General features: G+C 39.5%; 1 protein-coding gene across 1 annotated transcript; it reads right to left on the bottom strand.

The window, feature by feature from the left end:
* Positions 1 to 17,575: 17,575 nt before the first annotated feature.
* LOC145099291 (uncharacterized) lies at positions 17,576 to 18,217 on the bottom strand. The gene has a single exon (XM_079036881.1). The coding sequence runs from the start codon at positions 18,215 to 18,217 to the stop codon at positions 17,576 to 17,578; it is 642 nt and encodes a 213-aa protein (XP_078893007.1).
* Between the last annotated feature and the right edge of the window lie 4,178 nt (positions 18,218 to 22,395).

The following is a 22,395-nucleotide window of genomic DNA, read 5'->3' as shown; positions in this document are numbered from 1 at the left end:
ACATTAAACATGAATTTTAGGGGAAAAAAGAGAGTTTACGGACAAGGCTCCTTCTTGGGCCGTAAACTCCTCTAAAATGGGGATTAAGTGCCTTTAAACATGTCCAAATGCCTTGAAACTCAACCAATGGCCTTGTGGTAAATCCTAGAATCATCTAAAAATGGTTTGGAGAACTTAAACACATCAAATGTCATACATATTGGAGTTTACGGCCTAAGCACATAGCCTTTGGCCGTAAACTCATAAACTGATGCCAAAAATGCTCCTAATTCACCCTTAAGGCTTGGAAAAATTCCTAGAATTACATATGAGTGTTTTAAACACCAAAATCTAATTTTTCTCAACGATACTAGAGTTTACGGCCAGAGAGTATGTATATGGGCCATAAGCTCATACAAAGGTGCTAATTGAAGCCAAAAATTGATACCAAGCCTTAGAAAATTAGTTAGAATCACATGTGATTGTCCTTTGTAGCTCAAATTAATCATTCTTGGCCATGGGTGAGTTTACGGCCATAAACTCCAAGTGTGTGGCTGTAAACTCCCTTTTAAATGGTATAATTACATTTAATCCATTCCAAGGCATTTTAGAAATCCATTCCAGCAATCCCCATGTCCAAACAAGCCATTAAACACCCAAATTCACACCAACATGAGTTTACGGCCGTAAACTCATGTATGGGTGTGTTTTGTGGTTGTAAACTCATTTAAATGTTTACTTTTGGAGAGTAAACTCAAGTCCCAAGTCCCTAGTGCCATATTATGTCCGAAGATGTCACCCGGGTCACTCCAAATGCTCGTTTTGAGGTGTTTAATCTCGTCGGAGTGTAATATTCCATTTAATTAGTGATAGTATCCCTAATTAAATATATATGCACATTATTTCATTTTACATAGGGACATCGCGAGTAATCAAGCCCCGAACCAACATCTAGTATGCAAAACCGACATATTTCCGAGTCCGGTGAGTTCAAACCCCTACCCTTTTGCACTGCTTTTCACTGTTTTCAGGGGGAACACAAGCAAAGTACAAGGGTTTTCGTACTCAAAACTTATTTTCGTGTGTGTGTGTTTCACATTTCATATGCTTTTAATACTGATATACACAACTGATAATCAGTAGAACATGCAGATCACGTAAACATTTAATTGTGAAATAAGTATTATAAACTGTTATGTTTTATATATTTCACAAATGGTTTCCACATTTTATCAGTTAAAAGCATGACATTAATACATTTGAACATATAACCTGTACACTGTTTGTCCTTGGTAACACTCCATAGAGATACGCGAGTGGAGGACCATCTTATTATTACTAGTAAATTTGTTATTCCTGTATGATTGGAGACACGTCCTCGGCGAACACTCCACAGAGATACGCGAGTGGAGGACTACACTCGTAACCAGAATCTCTGGGATTTAGAGAGTGTGACTTGAGTGTATAGATCTATACGGGGCTGACTACCCCACACCTGGCTGCTTGCTACAGCCGAACCGAAATGGTTCAAGGGTGACGAAAGTCATAAGGTTGTGGACTACTTATTTCCACAGGTTCAGTCTTTAGTATGGTTATGGAACTCGCAACTAGGATAACAGAGATTACTTATAGTAATAATGAACCACTTATTACATTTTACATATAACCAGGTTTCGGTTACATCTTTTACATCTTTTACAATGATATCCAACATTCAGGAAGGTATGGGACCTTCCTGGGAAACCTTATTCATAACTAGGTCTAACAGAATATATCTTTCACAACTAAAATCAACATACAGGAAAGCATGGGACTTTCTTGGGAATACACCGGTACATAAACGGAATAGAACAACGAATTGGATAACCAAACTATACTTTACTTTTGTGAAACAACAACCAACTTTTAGGAAAATGTGGGATTTTCTTGGCGTGTGTTACATTTTCAGAAACAGAAAGGAAACATAAGCATTTTCAAAAAACAAAAACTACTTATGAACTCACCAGCGTTATGCTGATTTTCAAACCGCTTGTGTTCTCAGGTCAACGATAGTACAGGTACCCGAAGACTTACTTGATTCAGGATGGTGTGCGTGCAAGGCTCGTTCGTTTTGTTTATATCTATACTATGTTTCACAACTGTATAAACTGTGTCTTTTGAAACAAATTGTAAAACTTTTAATATGTAATGTAATGTTTTTTTCACTTTACTTACTATGTACACTGGATTTGATACTCAACGTGGAGTCAACCCCGGAAATGTTTCCGCCTTCGGTTTTCGGGGTGTGACAGATTGGTGTCAGAGCCCTTGTTTATAATGAATAAAGTATACCAAACCTTACATGGTATAAAAATATAAACACTGAAGGGCCTAAGTGCTCTGAAATAAAAGTATCTTCAGACTACAAGTATTTTCAAAAGTATACAAGTATACCGAACCGTTGAGATCCGTAACTATAAGTAGAACAAAACATAAGTAAATGGGTGTTGTGTACTGCGGTTAAACCTGGGCAGTTATGTAGTCGTGTCTAGGGTCAATATAGCCTGGCCAACTATATTCATTCGAGAGACGGCCAACATGTGCTTGGGAGTGACTGTGGTATGCGGCATGCCTAAAACTTACCCTAATACCACCAACATCGAGCCAGTATCGTAGCGAATCATGAAAGACTATGGGAGTATTTCTCGAATCAATTCTTTGTAGAAATCATCGTACACGTATAGACCCTCGATCATTCCGTTAGCGATAGTTTACCTGCTTCAATAACTCTTTCCTGTTTTATCGCTTATTTGGAATAAATATCTGTCATATCTATCGATTCAATTCAGAGGCCTTATCATCCTCTCTCTTTCTTGATCTTATTAGATCAAGATGCCTCCCAAAAGAAGATCCAACTCCAATGCGAAGCCTTCCTTCTTCAATGGCACTGGTGGTGTCATTTCCTTATCCCGATGGTTCGAGAGAATCGAATCCATCTTCGAAATCTGTGCCTGTGCTGAGTCTGATAAGGTCAAGTTTGTAGCTTGTACCTTCCTTGATAAAGCATTGACTTGGTAGAATGGCCGAGTCAAATCCTTGACCCTCCCCGTAGCCAATGCCATGAGCTGGGAAGCTATGAAAGAACTCTTCCTTGCTGAATATTGTCCCCGAGGTGAAATGCAGAAGTTAGAGCACGAGCTCTGGAACCTGAAGATGAAAGGTTCCGACATTGCTACATACACTTCCTGATTTGATGATCTTGCCTTACTTTTCCCTGATCTAGTCACCCCTGAAAGCAAAAAGATCGAGAGGTTTATTTGGGGGCTAACCAATCCGACAAAGGGTCATGTCTTAGCTGCTCGCCCGGATACTTATGATAGTGCTAAAACTTTAGCCCAAGCCATAATTCACCACAGTGATGATGTTGAGGAAGCCACCACTGCCCCTGAGTCGACTAAAAGCAGTGGTGAGAAAAGAAAATTCTGGAAGAAGAAGAAGGGTCAATCTTCCCAAGGCTCCTCCAAAAGACAGCAAACAGTAGCAGTCCATGCTGCTACTACCCTCGTTGCTGCTGCCTCTGTTGTGGGATCCACAACTCCAACTCCTACCAGCCGGTATGTTGGTAATCTCCCTCTCTGTGAAAAGTGCAAGTATCACCACTACCCTGGTCCCTGTCGAGAACTATCCTGTACCAATTGTGGTAAGAAGGGGCACACCATTCGATTCTGCAAAGCTCCGGCCCAATCGGCCAATCAATCCTCTGGAACAGGCGTCGGTCAAGCCTGTTATAATTGTGGTGAAGCCGGGCACTTTAAAAGGAACTGCGCCAAGAAGACTACTGCTGACAACACCGGAAGGGTCCTTGCTATGGGACGGGAGGAAGCGGTCGTCGATCCCACTGTTGTCTTGGGTATGTTCCTTCTTGACAACTCGTATGCTAATATTCTTTTCGATTCGGGTGCTGAGAGGAGTTTTATTAGTCATGCATTCAAACATAACCTAAAACATAATTCCCAACCTTTAACCGAAATATTTACCGTCGAGATGGCAAACGGAGAGAAAGAAAGTGCTAGTGAGGTGTTTGTAGATTGCACTCTTACCCTGAACGACCATTCGTTTCCTATCGATCTCATGCCGGTATCCATAAAAAGCTTTGATGTCATCATTGGCATGGATTGGCTGAGTCCCAATCATGCATATATCCTTTGTTTCGAAAAAGCCATCCGTCTCAACCTTCCTTCGAGTCAAACCCTAGTGATCTATGGCGATAAACTCGGTTCCAACCTTCGCATCATTTCCTGCATCAAGGCTTAGAAACTCCTGCAAAAGGACTGTATTGCATTCTTGGCCCATGTAATCAACGAGAAACAGGAAGTTAAAGACCTCGCGAGCATCCCCGAGGTCTGTAATTTTCCTGATGTGAATTCCTCCCGAGCGTCAGGTCGAGTTCCGTATTGACCTAATTCCTGGAGCTACTCCCCTAGCGAAGTCTCCGTATCGCTTAGCTCCAGCAGAGATGCAGGAGTTATCCAGTCAACTTAAAGAGTTTCTTAGTAAAGGATTCATTAGACCGAGTTCCTCACCCTGGGGAGCTCCGGTTTTGTTTGTCAAGAAGAAAGATGGATCCTTTCGTTTGTGTATCGATTATCGCGAGTTGAACAAGTTGACTGTCAAAAAATGATATCCTCTCCCGCGAATAGATGACCTCTTCGATCAGGGTACCATCAGCTACGAGTTCATGAAAGTGATGTGTCCAAAACAGCTTTCAGGACTCGCTATGGACACTACGAGTTCGTAGTGATGCCCTTTGGTCTAACCAATGCACCGACAGTGTTCATGGATCTGATGAATCGGGTGTGTCGTCCTTATTTGGATAAGTTTGTCATTGTGTTCATTGATGACATACTCGTCTATTCCCGAAGTGAAGAAGACCACAAACAACACTTGAGGCTAGTGTTGGAGACCCTGCGATCCGAGAAGTTGTACGGGAAATTTTCCAAGTGTGAGTTCTGGATACGGAATGTAACTTTCCTCGATCACGTAGTAAGTGAGGAGGGTATTCATGTCGATCCTTCCAAGATTAAAGCGATAGAGAATTGGTCAGCACCGAAGACACCCACAGAAATCCGACAATTCTTGGGTCTAGCTGGCTACTATCGGAGATTCATTCAAAATTTTTCTAGAATCGCCAAACCTCTAACCACTCTAACACAGAAAGGTGTACCCTTCTGTTGGAGTGATATACAAGAAACCGCATTCCAGACACTGAAGAAAGCTTTGTGCAGCGCGCCTGTTCTGTCCCTACCCGAGGGGACAGAGGACTTCGTTGTCTACTGCGATGCATCTAATCAAGGTTTAGGCTGTGTGCTTATGCAAAGAGGAAAAGTAATTGCCTATGCTTCTAGACAGTTGAAAACGCACGAGGTCAACTATACCACACACGACTTGGAGCTAGGAGCCGTAGTCTTTGCGTTGAAGATTTGGAGGCATTACCTCTACGGAACCAAGTGCACAATTTTCACTGACCACAAAAGCCTGCAACACATCTTTGATCAGAAAGACTTGAACATGAGGCAACGGCGATGGGTGGAGCTACTCAGTGATTATGAGTGCGAAATTCGTTACCAACCCGGCAAGGCTAATGTGGTAGCAAATGCCCTTAGCCGAAAGGAGAGTACAGGCCACAAGGTGAAGAGCCAGTCGATGATCATCCATTCCAACCTACCCATGCAAATCCGAAAAGCTCAGTTAGAAGCCCTTAAACCCGAGAACATGTCAACTGAAGCCATGAGGGGAATGGAAAAGAAACTTGAGATCAGAGGTGACGGAGTCCATTGTTTCATGGATCGGATCTGGATTCCCAAGTCCGAAGGATTCAGAGAGTTAGTCATGGAGGAAGCACACAGAACCAGATACTCTGTTCACCCGGGCTCTGACAAGATGTACTTAGATCTCAAGAAACAATATTGGTGGCCAAATATGAAGGCTGAGATAGCTACATTTGTGGGAAAGTGTCTGACTTGCGCCAAGGTAAAAGTTGAGCACCAGAAACCCTCGGGTTTACTCCAGCAACCCGAGATACCCGAATGGAAATGGGAGATGATTACCATGGATTTCATCACCAAACTACCCAAGTGCTCGAGTGGGTATGATACCATTTGGGTGATTGTTGATCGTTTGAAAAAGTCAGCTCACTTCGTTCCAATCAAAGAATCATACAAGATGGAAAGACTCGCGCGGATTTATATCCAGGAGGTAGTCCGACTGCACGGTGTACCTGCGTCCATTATCTCTGATCGAGATAGCAGGTTTACCTCCCGATTTTGGCAGTCTCTCTAGAAAGCTCTTGGAACCAAACTAGATATGAGCACAGCGTATCATCCTCAGACAGATGGACAGAGTGAGAGAACAATCCAAACTCTGGAAGACATGCTTAGGGCATGTGTCATTGACTTTGGAAAGTCGTGGGACGCACATCTACTTTTGATCGAATTCTCGTACAACAACAGTTACCACACCAGCATTAGGGCTGCCCCGTTCGAAGCCCTATACGGTCACAAGTGCAGATCCCCTCTGTGCTGGGCCGAGGTGGGAGATACACAGTTAGCCAAGAGTCGAGTCCCCGACAGTGCTCTTACTGGTCCTGAAATCATCCGTGAAACCACCGAGAAGATTATCCAAATCCGTAAACGACAGAATGCCTCACGCGATCGCCAGAAGAGTTACGCTGATAACCGTCAGATACCACTAGAATTCCAGGTTGGAGATCGTGTCCTATTGAAGGTCTCGCCCTGGAAAGGCACTGTACGCTTTGGTAAGTGATGAGATTAAAAACTTAATCTGGAAGATCGATTAGATCTTCAACAGGTAAATAAAGATTAAACAGCAAGAACACGAAAACAATGAACAACTCAAGAGTGAATCAAACGTGTCGAATGATTATAAAACAACCCTTTGCTAGGAGAGTCATACCAAACTTTGCTAGGAGAGTCTTCATGTAAGCTTCCTGATTGATAAAAATGCCTTCGGGTCCCTGTCTAATATTTAAGCCAAGGAAAAAGTTAATAGGACCCATTGAGCTCATTTCAAATTTCGTCTCCATCAGCTTTCTGAATTCAGCTGTTAGGCTGGGATTCGTTGAGCCAAAGATGATATCATCGACATAAATTTGAACGATCATAAGGTGGTTACCTTCCTTTTTGCGAAAGAAGGTTGGGTCAACCGAACCTTGTTTGAATTTGGACATCTTTAAGAATTTAGTTAGCGTTTCATACCAGGCTCTCGGAGCTTGTTTGAGTCCATACACAGCTTTATCCAGAATGTAGCAATGATTTGGATATTTTTCATTCACGAACCCAGGAGGTTGCTCCACATACACTGTTTCTTCAAGTTCTCCATTAAGAAATGCACACTTGACGTCCATTTGGAAAACTTCAAAGTTTTTGTGGGCAGCATAACCAAGAAATATTCTTACAGATTCCAGCCTAGCTACAGGAGCGAAAGTCTCTTCATAATCAATCCCTTCCTCCTGGCAATATCCTTTTACTACCAGACGAGCTTTGTTCCTTATAACGTTCCCTTCCTTGTCCATTTTATTCCTAAAGACCCATTTGAGACCAACAATCGAGGCATCTGGAGGAGTTGGAATGAGGCGCCAGACTTTGTTCCTTTCAAATTCGTTCAGTTCGTCTTGCATCGCTTGAACCCAGTCGGAGTGATCGAGAGCAGTGTTAACTGTCTTCGGTTCAACTTTTGATACGAATGAGTTAAACATGCAAAATTCAACTTTGGAAAATAAGGATGTTTGTTTTACCTTGAGTTGTGATCGGGTTAGAACCTTTTCAGAAACATCACCAACAACTTGAGAGATAGGATGATCTCTGGTCCATTTGGTAAGAGGAGGGTAGTTTGGATCAAAGGTTGGGTCCAGTTCAGCATTGATCATTTCTTCTGGCTCAGATTGGCTTTCGTAGTCGAATGACATATCAGCTTGCTCCCCCTCGATAGATGAGCTTTCTGGAATGCTTTGAGAAACTTGAGGTTCAGAGGTTTCTTGTGGTGCTGGGTATTCAGGCGTTGATGCAGCTTCGGATGGTGAAGCACTTTCGGTTGAAGAAGTACTTTCGGTTGGAGAAGTACTTTTGGGAGCAGTTGGAGAGCTTGGCTCCCCCTCCACGTGTGAGGTCGGCTGAGTTGATGACGGTTGATCCTCCCCCTCGACTGAAGCATCGTTTGATGGAGGTTCGTCAGAATTCGATCCTCCTTCGTTCATTCTCCTGGCAGCTTCTTCGACAATTTGCTTCATATGGTCTACCTTGTCGTCTGCTGCGCCTGCTTCTGAGAGAGTAGCTTTCTCTGGTTCGTCAAATAGCTCCATAAACTTTTCGAATAGATTAGCGATCGAGACTGTGACTTGGCCAGTTTGAGGAAAGATTTCCCCAGCTGTGTCTTCTTTGGCCTGTAGCTTTTTGACATAGCTATCGTCGAAAGTCACGTAATAAGTCTCTTCGATTTTTCTCGAACGCTTGTTTAGAACTCTGTATGCTTTGGAAGTGAGAGAGTAGCCCAGAAAGATTCCCTCGTCGGCTTTGACATCAAACTTGTTGCGGTGTTCTTTAGAGTTAAAGATGAAACACCGTGAGCCAAACACGTCGAAAAATTTCACATTGGGATTCCTGTTGTTGAGAATCTCATAAGGTGTGAGCGTGAATCGCTTGTTGAGATATGACCTGTTCTGTGTAAAACAAGCAGCAGAAATAGCATCAGCCCAAAAATAAAGAGGTAAGGAAGCGAAACTTAGCATTGTTCGGGCAGCTTCACACAAAGATCGATTTCGTCTTTCGACAATTTCGTTCCGTTGAGGTGTGTAGGGAGCTGAGAAGTTGTGACTTATTCCCTTTTCTGCCAGAAATTCTTCAAATTCTCTGTTTTTGAATTCCAGACCATTGTCGCTCCTGATGTTGCGAACGACCTTCTTGAGCTGTACTTCAATCTGCTTGATGAACACTTTCAGCTTATGAGTCGCTTCAGATTTGAGCTTTAGAAAGAACACCCATGTAAATCACGAAAAGTCATCAACAATAACAAGAATATACTTGCTACCACCGATGCTTTCGATAGATGATGAACCACACAGATCAATATGAAGTAATTCGAGTGGTTCAACAACTTTAGTGTTAATTATAGATGGATGACTTTGACGACTCTGCTTCCCCATTTCGCATGTAGCACACAAATGATCTCTGTCGAACTTGAGCAATGGAAGACCTCGAACATGACCTCCAGTGACAAGTTTCTTGATATCTTTAAAGTTGAGATGAGAGAGTCTTCGGTGCCACAACCAACTTTCATCAGATTGTGCTTTTGACAACAGGCATATAGCTGGGTTTCCTTTGATGGGTTTGAGGTTTAGAGGAAACATTTCACCCTTACGCTCTGATTTGAGAATTACTTTCTTCGTCTTCTTCTCAATAATTTCAGAACCTTCATCGTCGAATGAGACTTTGAGACCTGTACCTCCAAAAAACTGAGATACACTGATGAGATACCATTGGTAATCATTCCGTATCCCTTTATGGTGCCGAAGGAGTTATTTCCAAACTTGACGTTGCCACCATTTGTAAGAGACCTGTATTCTCTGAGCTCTTCTTTCCTCCCTGTCATGTGACGCGAGCAGCCACTATCCATGTACCATTCTTCGTCAAACTGCTCGTCACTTATAACCTACAAAAATTAAGCAGATTTAGGAACCCAAAGTTTCTTGGGTCCTCGTGAGCCTTTCACAGGTACAGGAATAGTAAGAGAGATGTCAACAAGATATGTTCGTTTTATTAGTGTTGTTTCATCTTTCTTTTTGATGGTAAAAACTTTGATTTTATTAGGATTAGGTGCGTTCGGTTTAGACTCTGGTTTGGATGCAGAAACCTTCTGTTTGCCCTTTTGTTCAGCTGACGAATGAGATTTTTGAGAATAAACTGAGTGAACTTTAGAGCGAGATGGAGATGAATTGGAAGAATTAGAAGAATTAGATGAATTAGATGAGTGAGAAGGAGAGGGATTAGATGACTTCTTGTCTGGAGACTCTAGGTGACCCTTTTGCTTTTGATCATTGGTGGGACTGACCTTAGAGTTTTGATCTCTTTTGATTTCGGAACCGAACCTTTGCTTTCGGTTGGAGTCGTTCTCTGAACCGAACCTTTGCTTTCGGTTGGAGTCATCCTCTGAACCGAACCTTTGCTTTCGGTTGGTATTCTTTTCCGAACCGAACCTTGGCTTTCGGTTGTTGTGGCTCTCGTGCTTTTTAACAGGATTATTCTCAAACTTCAGATTCTTGTCTTGATGTGAGAAATATGCATTCTGGGATTGCCAGAATTGTTTCCTTTCAGAGAGATTCTTCCTGTATCTCTGGTTCCTTTGACGTTTCTGATTCCTCATCTGCTTCGGTTGATGATGGATATTGGCTTTCATTTTCGGTTTCTCTTTGGCTGGTTCACTTTGAACTGTGGAAGTTTCACTTTGAACTGAGGAACTAGAGGGAATGTCTTCTTTTGCCGAACTTCCATTTTCTTGAGGAATGTCTTTCGTACCACTGGTACTTGACACATTGAAATTATCTGGCTTGTTCAAGGGTTCTGGTATGTATCTACCTTTACTTATCCATGAGGTCCTTTCTGATAAGCCTACCGTTTCATCTGTATTATCGATTGGAGCTGACCAGAAGAACTCATCGCAGCCATCAACATTGTCTTCGTTTACAATAGCTGTGAGTTCAGCAGTGTGATGTTCGGTTACTCTTGTGGCCTTGTACACTTGATTTGGAGTGGTCCTGACCTTTTGATATACAACCACTTTCTCTGCTAAGATCGGGGACTTTTGTTGGGACAATCGAGCGAACTCCACTGAATTTTCTGAAATTAGATTCTTGTGGTTTTCAGGTTCGCTTTTCACAAATTCTGAGCAGTCAACCGTGTCCTCTACAGAAATTTCACTCATATTGTCATCCTCATTAAGCTCAGATGCATTTTCAACATCAATTTTGTTTTCTGAGCTCAAGTTGGCGTTTAAAGAGTCAAATTTTTGTATGGTTTCGGTTCTCAGTTTAAGTCTATCATTTTCATCCAAAAGGTTTTTAAGCATGTCCTTATGGTCCTTGGATTTAATGAAAGATTCTATTTTGTCCAGTCCATACATATAAGTCGGATTGACGTCATCAGATGATATCACACTCTCAATTATAAGCTTCAGCATCAATTTCATCCTCCTTAAACTCAAGGAAGGGCAAAATCATGCGATGAATCTTTTGTCCTATTTCACAATCCAAGTGAAGCTGAGTAATATTAGTGTAAAGACGTTTTGCAATCAAACAAAAAACATTTCGCTGTTTTAACAGCTTTAAATTGTCTCTTTGTAAATAAATGTTTTCATCTTTTATTTTAACTAATTCTGACTCCTTCAACTCGATCCACATGCGCCGTTCCTCACTCTTCGAAGACACCCTACTTAATTGATCAGTTAGGTTAGAATTGGTGACTCGAGTTTGAGTTAAACTACTATCTAGATGAGAGATTCGTGAATTAACATTTTTTAGTTCTTTTTCATATGAGCATTGTGGTACTTTAAATGAAAAAAAAAACCGATTGTACCTTCTTGATCAGTTCATCGAGTTCGTTGAACTGCACGCTGAGCGGTTTGGCTGTAAAGCACATATCCTGCTGCTCCTTCGGTTCATTGCCTCCACCATCAGTGTTGTATCCCCTCATCTGAGATACTTCGGACACCATCAAGCACCTTCCTCCACTGCTCTCCTCTTTTTCCACACAAGCCTTTCCATGAGAAGGCTTCCTCACTTCATCGTCTTCAGAGTCGGTTGACCAAACTTCCACGCCACCGAACTCGTCATCAGCAACCGAACCCTGCACAATTAGAGCATTCATGGAAGGGTTAGCGGTAGATTTCTTCTTCCTCATCTCATCAAGATTTTTCTGCAGCAAAGCTTCCTCATCCTTTTCAGCCATCTTTTTGAGGACACAATCCTTAGCATAGTGGTTTTTCCCTCCACAGTAGTAACAACTTACTCCAGAATCACCCTCTGCCTTCGGTTCCTTCTTAGACTCATCAACCTTCGGTTCATCTTTAACCTTTTCTGAAATATAACTCCCCTGCCAGTTTCGGTTTTTGTTGCTGGGGAATCTCTTCTTAATGAACCTCTTGGGGTTAGACACTATCATAGCATAATCCTCAGCCGTGAGGTCATACTCCTCCAAGTTGAGGTCTTCGTCCTCCATCACAACTTTACTTTTTGACAGGAGGGCCAGCGAACCTAGGCTTGAGACAACATTCTTTTCCTGCAGCACAATTTTCTCCTGAGACTTGAGAATACCCACCAGTTTCGCCAAAGAATATGATTTAAACTGCTCATGGGCTTTAACTGTAGACACCACTGCTCTCCACTCTGATCTTAGACCATTTAAAAACGTAACCTTCTGCTCGATAAGCTTCCTTTCGATGTCATGTTTGATCATCTTGCTGAGAAGATGATTGAAGCGATCGAACGTTTGGGTCACAGTTTCTTCGGCTCCTTGCCTGAATTCTCCAAACTCAGATAAGAGTAAGGTTTGGATAGAGTGTTCAAGATCCTCTTCTGTAGAGTACAGTTCACGAAGTCTATCCCAAACTTCCTTTGCTGTCGTGCATGAACTTACTAACCTGAAAGTGTCGGACTGAAGGGCGAATCTGATCAATCTTAACGCCTTGATATTGCACTGGAATTTATCCTTTTCATCTTGCGCAATATCTTTAACATCCTTCAGTAGATCATTATACTCCTTTTGAGTTTTAATAATCCTTGACGTTGCAGAGTGAGAAAACGGTCCATTAATAATTGCTTCCCAGATGAGGTATCCATTATCCTCAGATCCTATAACATAGTCTTGAAAGTGATGCGCCCAGACTTCATAATCATGGGTGTATAGGATGGGAATCTTCGTGGTTGATCCAATGCTGTTGGAAATATTGATGGGATTCGATTGCGACTCGTCCATAATGATCGAATAACCTGTTCAAAGATCAGACTTGTAATAAATCAGATTAGGGCAAAACAATAAATATCAAGATACGTCAGTAATGAGATGAATGCTCAATAAATATCAGTAATTGCGGAAAAACCCTAATTGAAACCTTTTCACAGAAAAGAAGTGTATCGATTACACAGCCTCCTGCTCTGATATCAATTGATGAGATTAAAAACTTAATCTGGAAGATCGATTAGATCTTAAACAGGTAAATAAAGATTAAACAGCAAGAACACGAAAACAATAAACAACTCAAGAGTGAATCAAACGTGTCGAATGATTATAAAACAACCCTCAGAAGAGCTCGATCAAGAACATCAACTGTAGAGGGTTAGAAGGTTTATACGAACGATGAAGAAAATCAAAGCTATCGTAATTCTCTCTATTGTATTCTAGATCGTTACCCTAATATGCATGCAAGCATATACTTATATAGTAAACCTAACAGGCTCACGGTTGGACAGGCCCAAACCGGAGTACAAAATAATTGGACAAATAACCGAGCCCAATGATGCAATACTTAAACGAATCTTCAACCCAACAGTAAGCGTGGGAAACTTAATCCGAGGTACATTGGACCTTTCGAAATCCTCGCCAGGATTGGTCTGGTAGCCTATAAACTTCATTTACCTCACGAACTCAGTAACATCCATCCCGTCTTTCATGTTTCAAACCTCAAGAAGTGCCTATCCGATGAAACCCTAGTGATTCCGTTAGACGAGATTGAGATCGATGAAAACCTTAACTTCGTGGAGGAACCGATCGAAATCATGGATTGAGAAATCAAGCGTACGAAACAAAGTCGCATGCCGTTAGTGAAGGTTCGTTGGAATGCCAAGCGGGGACCGGAGTTCACTTGGGAGCGAGAAGACTCGATGAAACAGAAGTATCCACAACTCTTTCCAAATCCATGATTTGTATTAGTCTTGTATCTTGTCTTGAATTTCGGGACGAAATTCCCTCTAACGGGGGGATAATGTAACAACCCGAAATTTCATATCACTTCTTGTAACTCAACTTGTAATCCAAATTGATCAACCAAACGTCGTTTCCAAATTCGTTTCCGATTTCGCCATTTTATTAAGTCATTATCTTGTATTGACCTAAAATGACTTAATGGGTGTCTTAATGCCATTTGGAATCCTTTTAACACCCCATTATAGTTATCGGAATAATTATAGAATCGACCATATCGAGTCACGACAATTTGGTCGGGTATGACCAAAAGCCCCACTTAACGTCGGTATCGGGTAGAATTCCGTCGTGTCCAATTCCCGAACACTATATAAATGATTCTAAGCTTTCATTTGAAGCTTTTGGCCATTTCTTCCATAAACACTTCCAACCTCTCTCCTCATCCATAATCAAAGGTCCAAAACAAAGAATTAAGGCTCCAAATCGAAGAGGTAACATCCTTAACTTGTTATTCAACCTCTTTAGCCTTCAAATTGATGATTAAATTAAGTTTTGGGACCAAGAACATGAGTTTACGGCCAAGGAGCAAGCTTGGGCCGTAAACTCCTCAAAATGGGGTTTTTAAGCCAAATTTACCCTTCCAAATCATAGTTGGGACTTAGATATGACCTTGAGGCTTGCAAATCTAGACTTGGTACACATTAAACATGAATTTTAGGGGACAAAAGAGAGTTTACGGCCAAGGCTCCTTCTTGGGCCATAAACTCCTCTAAAATGGGGATTAAGTGCCTTTAAACATGTCCAAATGCCTTGAAACTCAACCAATGGCCTTGTGGTAAATCCTAGAATCATCTAAAAATGGTTTGGAGACCTTAAACACATCAAATGTCATACATATTGGAGTTTACGGCCTAAGCACATAGCCTTTGGCCGTAAACTCATAAAGTGATGCCAAAAATGCTCCTAATTCACCCTTAAGGCTTGGAAAAATTCCTAGAATTACATATGAGTGTTTTAAACATCAAAATCTAATTTTTCTCAACCATACTAGAGTTTACGGCCAGAGAGTATGTATCTGGGCCATAAACTCATACAAAGGTGTTAATTGATGCCAAAAATTGATACCAAGCCTTAGAAAATTAGTTAGAATCACATGTGATTGTCCTTTGTAGCTCAAATTAATCATTCTTGGCCATGGGTGAGTTTGCGGCCGTAAACTCCAAGTGTGTGTCCGTAAACTCCCTTTTAAATGGTATAATTACATTTAATCCATTCCAAGGCATTTTAGAAATCCATTCCAACAATCCCCATGTCCAAACAAGCCATTAAACACCCAAATTCACACCAACATGAGTTTACGGCCGTAAACTCATGTATGGGTGCGTTTTGTGGTTGTAAACTCATTTAATTTTGGAGAGTAAAGTCAAGTCCCAAGTCCCTAGTGCCATATTACGTCCGAAGATGTCACCCGGGTCACTCCAAACGCTCGTTTTGAGGTGTTTAATCTCGTCGGAGAGTAATATTCCATTTAATTAGTGAATGTATCCATAGTTAAATATATATGGACATTATTTCATTTTACATAGGGACATCGCGAGTAATCAAGCCCTGAACGAACATCTAGTATCCAAAACCGACACATTTCCGAGTCCGGTGAGTTCATACCCCTACCCTTTTTCACTTCATTTCACTGTTTTCAGGGGGGGAACACAAGCAAAGTACAAGGGTTTTTGTACTCAAAACTTATTTTCGTGTGTGTGTGTTTCACATTTCATATGCTTTTAATACTGATATACACAACTGATAATTAGTAGAACATGCAGATCACGTAAACATTTAATTGTGAAATGAGTATTATAAACTACTATGTTTTATATATTTCACAAATGGTTTCCACATTTTATCAGTTAAAAGCATGACATTAATACATTTAAACATATAACCTGTACACTGTTTGTCCTCGGTAACACTCCACAGAGATACGCGAGTGGAGGACCATCTTATTATTACTAGTAAATTTGTTATTCCTGTATGATTGGAGACACGTCCTCGGCGAACACTTCACAGAGATACGCGAATGGAGGACTACACCCGCAACCAGAATCTCTGGGATTTAGAGAGCGTGACTTGAGTGTATAGATGTATACGGGGCTGACTACCCCACACCTGGCTGCTAGCTACAGCCGAACCGAAATGGTTCAAGGGTGACGAAAGTCATAAGGTTGTGGACTACTTATTGCCACAGGTTCAGTCTTTAGTATGGTTATGGAACTCGCAACTAGGATAACAGAGATTTACTTATAGTAATAATGAACCACTTATTACATTTTACATATAACTAGATTTCGGTTACATCTTTTACATCTTTTACATCTTTTACATCTTTTACATCTTTTACAATGATATCCCACATTCTGGAAGGTATGGGACCTTCCTGGGAAACCTTATACATAACTAGGTCTAACAGAATACATCTTTCACAACTAAAATCAACATACAGGAAAGCATGGGGCATTCCTGGGTAACATATACATAACCAAAAAAGTGTAACAAACTGAATAACATTACATCTTTTACAATAACTAACATTCAGGAAAGTATGGGACTTTCCTAGGAATACACTGGTACATAAACGGAATAGAACAACGAATTGGATAACCAAACTATACTTTACTTTTGTGAAACAATAACCAACTTTTAGGAAAATGTGGGATTTTCTTGGCGTGTGTTACATTTTCAGAAACAGAAAGGAAACATATACATTTTCACAAAACAAAAACTACTTATGAACTCACCAGCGTTATGCTGATTTTCAAACCGCTTGTGTTCTCAGGTCAACGATAGTACAGGTACCCGACGACTTACTTGATTCAGGATGGTGTGCGTGCAAGGCTCGTTCGTTTTGTTATTATCTATACTATGTATCACAACTGTATAAACTGTGTCTTTTGAAACAAATTGTAAAACTTTTAATATGTAATGTAATGTTTGTTTCACTTTACTTACTATGTACACTAGATTTGATACTCAACGTGGAGTCAACCCCGGAAATGTTTCCGCCTTCGGTTTTCGGGGTGTGACACATATAGTTACGCCACCCTACGGCCAATCCCAATCACCTTCTGGGTGTGTTGATCCTATATAACCCAAACATAATCAGAAAAGAGGCAAGGTTCAAAGTAAGTTTGGGAATGTAATTACATCAGGAATAGTGATTTGAGAAACAGAGACAAACCCAACACCCTCAACTAGCATAGATGTATCACTAGCAGACTTAATAGAAATAGATGACACATACGACAAAGAAGTAAATGATGACAAATGAGGAGTCATATGATGGTTTGCACCAGAATCTAAAATCCACAAAGATGAGGGAATACCTGAAGTGCCAGATGAAGAAGGACCAAAATAAGACATAGATGCAGACATGGCAGTGGGATTAGAAGCCCAATACTGTCTAAAGCTCTCAAACACATTGGGATCCAATGCAGATGGTGGCATATGTCCAACAGATTCTGTGTCAACTGGTGGAACAGCAGCAACAACAAACTGTGGAGGAAGAGGGTCCATGGAGGAGTACTAGAGGAACGCGACTGAAACTTTTGTTGACCAGACCTAGTTTGTTTCCCTGACTAAGGTTGACCAGATTTACCCTTGTTGACTAACAATGGACACTGAGCTTTCCAATGATTCTTCTGTTTGCAGAATTCACACTCATCATAAGCGACTCTTGAAGTTTGTCGAGACTGACTGGAGGAGACAGCAAGCACAACAGGAGCGAGAGTAGGAGTAGAGGTTGCTTTAAACCCTTTATCTACATTGGACTTGATACGATTATCTTCTGCAATTAACTCATGGACAAATGAATCAACTGAAGGAAGAGGAGAGCGATGAAGAATTGTTCCACGAAGACCTTCAAAATCAGAACGCGAGGCCATCAAGAACTGAACCAGGCATTGTTCTTCCCTACTAGCAATGTAAGGCTCGAAATCTTTTAACTCTTTAGATTCAGTAAGAGCCAATTGATCCCAAAGATCAGACATAGCAGCATAGAAATCTTGAATGCTCTGGTCATTCTGTTGAAGGGCACGAATATCATATTCCAACTGGTATTGCTTAGCAAAATTGGACTGAGTATACAGTCTCTCCAATTGATTCCAAAATTCCTTTGTTGTGTCATACTTAGCCAACTGCATACCAATGGACTGAGTAACAGATTTATTGATCCAAGTAATAACCTTGGAGTTATCAGTCTCCGAAACATCAAGCAACATATCAAAATTCTCAGTTTGAGGCACTGAGGGTTTGGCTTTAGTCCCAGTGACATAGCCAACATATTCTTCCCACGAAGGAAGTTCTTCTTAACGTAACTCCAATACGTATAATTCTTTCCATCTAAACAAGTACTGACTGACTGAAGGGAATCATCCTTTCCAGTCATGTTGATAGTGAATGAATAACCACAATGTCAATATAACAATCTCAGAATGAAAGGAGTAACAAACCAGCGGAAGCAATCACTTGAATAACGAATCAACAACAACAACAAACCAACAGTAGCAAAGAACCAACAACAACAAAGAATCAACAGTAGCAACGAATCAACACATCAAATAAAAAACGAATACCAGTGATAATGAACGAAAACGCCATGCTACAGTAACAAAGACTTCTAACAACATATCAAACCTCTACTCTGATACCATGATAATATTTTCATATGATTATATCAAAGAGAAATTAGAAGGGTTCTCATAGAAAAGCATAGAGACTACAAGGAATAAAGCGGATATAAATACTAGCTAGACAGAAACCCTAATGGGCTAAAGACAAAAGGGCCCATAAACAAGCGGACTAATAATATATAGACTAATAATTTGCATCTTGTTAAATTTTCATAAAGTTAAAACCTCCACTTAAGAATTCTATCAATGAGTCGGTTTATGCAAACTTCAAGTTCAAGATCATTTTGATCAAACTTTACATAGAAACCACCAAAACACAGCTCATAAACTTGTAATAATGCCCCAAAATATCCTATAATAAACTTGAAATAATACCAAATCAAAGAGTATGTAGCAGATATGAACCCACAACTAACCTAGTAATATGAAGAAAAAAATAAATCTTTGTTGTCCAATAGACAAAATAGAAGCATTTGGATAGAGAACGACTTCATTAAATCAAGACAATCATAATAATACACATGCCAATGTGGGGTCCGAATGCAACAACATACTAAAAAGGCTTCTAGGGTACATGTGACAGTTAAACAATTTAAGAAGCTCTTGGACCTGTAGGAAGTGAAAACAACACCAAAATGTTAACATGATGCCACACGAAAGAAACAAAACTCACAGAACCATACTCCATTCTATTACAACACCATATTTTATGATTTACTAAATTATAGGATTGTGCTTTCAAATTTTATTTTATTCGGTCATTATACTTTAAAAAAGCTACCCAATTATAATAGTGTACTTTCAAAGCACAATGCTTTAATACGCAAAAGATGTAGTGATATAAAGAAAGAAAAGTAGAGTGCTATGAAATGAAAGTAAATAAAAGTAATAGCTATTCATTTCATTTAGACCAATATAGTCTGTTACTTGTCCCACCATATTTCCGAACTATAGGTTAGGACTTATAGCATCTTACTTTCAAACATAAGGTGTTATAGCATCCTATTTTCTATTGTCTTGGTTGGATTACAGTACAAGTAATATAACATCTTAGTTATAAAAAAGGCACCAAGAAACTGATGTAACGGAAAGTACATTTATATTTCTTGCACTTAGCCCCTAATTGGGCTAAATGAAAGAAATATAAATATTGTTCCTATTTTTCACACGCATACACATTTTCATAGCCATACACTAATATACAACAAAAGCATATACTTTGTGTGTATATGTGTGTGCAATAGATCATTCATACCTCTAAACACTCCTTGGTAGAGGGAAAATTGAAAATAAAAAATACCAATATATTCGATATCGTTCATACCTTTGGGGCAAGTGGTAGTTCATTATTGCAAATGTGTTGTCGGATCACGGTCATGTTGATCTCTTGTCTGCAATGTTTCACCAATTACAACTCATGAATTAAAATATAAATTTAAAAAAGATACTATATCTATAATAAATTTTATCATCAATTTTTTTAATAGAAACAGGATCCATAAAAAAAATAAATATCAAAGACACTTCATGGTTGAGTGGCTTAAAAAAGGTGTTGGGTATTGGGCAATGGAGGAGCCGAGCCAGGAGACCTTTAGCTATTAACTTCAAGGGCATTTTCAGAAAATATACATTCAGAAGTAATGATTCAAGAAGGATTATTAACATGATTTTGTTTATTATACGGAGGATAAAGGATCTATTTTTGTTTCCAAAAGGAATATATACTCTTCAATTAAACAAAAATTCAAATAAAAAAAACTTTTTTGATTATAAACATAAGGCCGCTTACTTGAAAACCCCCAAAGGCCATGAAATTGTTTCAACTCTTAAAATCCCAATTTGTTAGAATGAGAGAGAGAGACCGTAAAAGAGGCTTAAAAACACCTCCTCTTGCAAGTTTTAAACCTGATATAACACAATGAATGAAATATTTCTAAATAATTGCGTGATTTTATTTTTCCACCACAAGCATGACAAAACAACTTTATAAACCTGTGTAAACATTTATTTTGCAACATTAATTTGAATTTTTGACCTAAAGCAAATTGCTTTAATTTAGGTGATGAATAAAATACATATATAACATATAACACTTTAAAAGAACATTTATAGATATTGAATTACCAATGAAAGATTATGGTTAAAACGTTTGCACAAAATCAAACCCAATATCGTCACAACTACGATTTTGTGCATTAATAAAGATTTTTCTTAGGTGGAACCAAGAACAATCCACTATGGGAATAGATGAGTCCATCTCCTTTTCTATATAAATTCTATGTTCCCTAGATGAAGAATTTTAATTGAAATTCGGGAAAAGTAAAGCAGAAAAAACCTACATGATGTTTCACGTAGGTGACGGTAGGGGTGTCCTGGTGGGGCTGCGACGATGTGTGCCTGTGAAGGTGAATATGCTGATGCAATGATGGGGTCGTGAGGTTGCGATGGTCCAATTGGAAACTCAGAACTCTAAAAGGTGATGACATAGTCGAATTTCTAGAGTTTTCAGAGAGATGGGGAGAGAGTAAATTAATGGGTGTATCAGAAGAAACAGAGGACGTAGTGGGAGATGAAAACAAAGAGAATAAGGCGATGATTGATGATTTCAAATTTTGATCTTGATTTATTAGGTTGAAGACAATTGAAGATAAACGGATTCCTGATTTTTTGGGATTTACTACAAATATGATTAAATTAAATTGATATATAGCCTATTTTAGAGGATAGTAGATGGGCGGGAAAACATCAAAATATATTAACCAAAATATTACACGTGGCAAAATATAGGCTTAGAAAATGACACGTGGCATGTGTAAAGAGGTTTTTATTAGAAGAGAAGATGTCAAAAAATTATATAAAAACCAAAACTTTAGTACAAGTGGAAAAAAAAGAAGTAACTCACTGGTGCCACCTTCATCACCTCCCAAATGAAAAAATTTGTTACCTAGAAGATTTCAACAGGGTAAGCATTACCTGTATAGAAACTGAGGTGACATCCTTTTCATAATTCCATAATTGGCAGTAAGAGTTATATTACTATTATTTTTACATATCAAACATGTCTATTTTGAAATAAAAGATATATATTTACAACAGTACCCCAATGAAGGGAGATAGAAGCAGAGTAAAGGGGGTACTGAGGAATGGGACATAAAATTCCATCATTTTTTTATCTTATAAGTAACTGCATCATCAAATCAAATGGATCTAAAAATGATAAATTAAGTTTTTTTTTTATTAAACTGACATGAAAATTAAATTTATATATAAATCAAAATTCATGAAAGACCATGGTCCTTCAAACCAATGTTCCTTGTGAGCAGATCCCTCTCCACATCATATAATGTTGCATTAGAATGATTGCAGGTCTCAAATCAAAAGGGAAATAACCAAGCAAAGGAAGGGTATCAGATAGAGCTACAATTTATTTGACTTGAGGACCCATGATTTTAACAGAAAATCAAATCAAATTAGAAATTAGATTATTACTTGTAGTTTCATTCAAAACGTGCTCCATTAGAAGACACTCCAAATAGCTGAACACCACCTCCAAAATTTTGAATCTTGAATGCGTTCCTGTCCTAGATGGTATTCCTAGTAATAAGATCGTTAGATAAACCAATGGCTTCAACCCTAAATCGTTCCTGTTAGATTTCAAGAAAGATTGTACCTTATTGAACTCCATTGTGTGAGTGTGTGTGTGTGTGTGTGAGAGAGAGAGAGAGAGAGAGATGAGAAACATACGTAAAATTGAATAGAGAGAGACC

This window comes from Lactuca serriola, chromosome 4, assembly GCF_051521515.1.
Source record: "Lactuca serriola cultivar US96UC23 chromosome 4, Lser_US96UC23_V15, whole genome shotgun sequence".
NCBI classification, from domain to species: Eukaryota; Viridiplantae; Streptophyta; class Magnoliopsida; order Asterales; family Asteraceae; genus Lactuca; species Lactuca serriola.
The sequence above is the reverse complement of the archived record's forward strand: the minus strand, read 5'-3'. Positions and strand labels throughout refer to the sequence as shown.

What these genes read in the sequence shown, in the direction of transcription:
- LOC145099291 (XM_079036881.1), bottom strand. Translation starts at nt 18,217, where the DNA reads ATGTTGCTTGATGTTTCGGAGACTGATAACTCCAAGGTTATTACTTGG.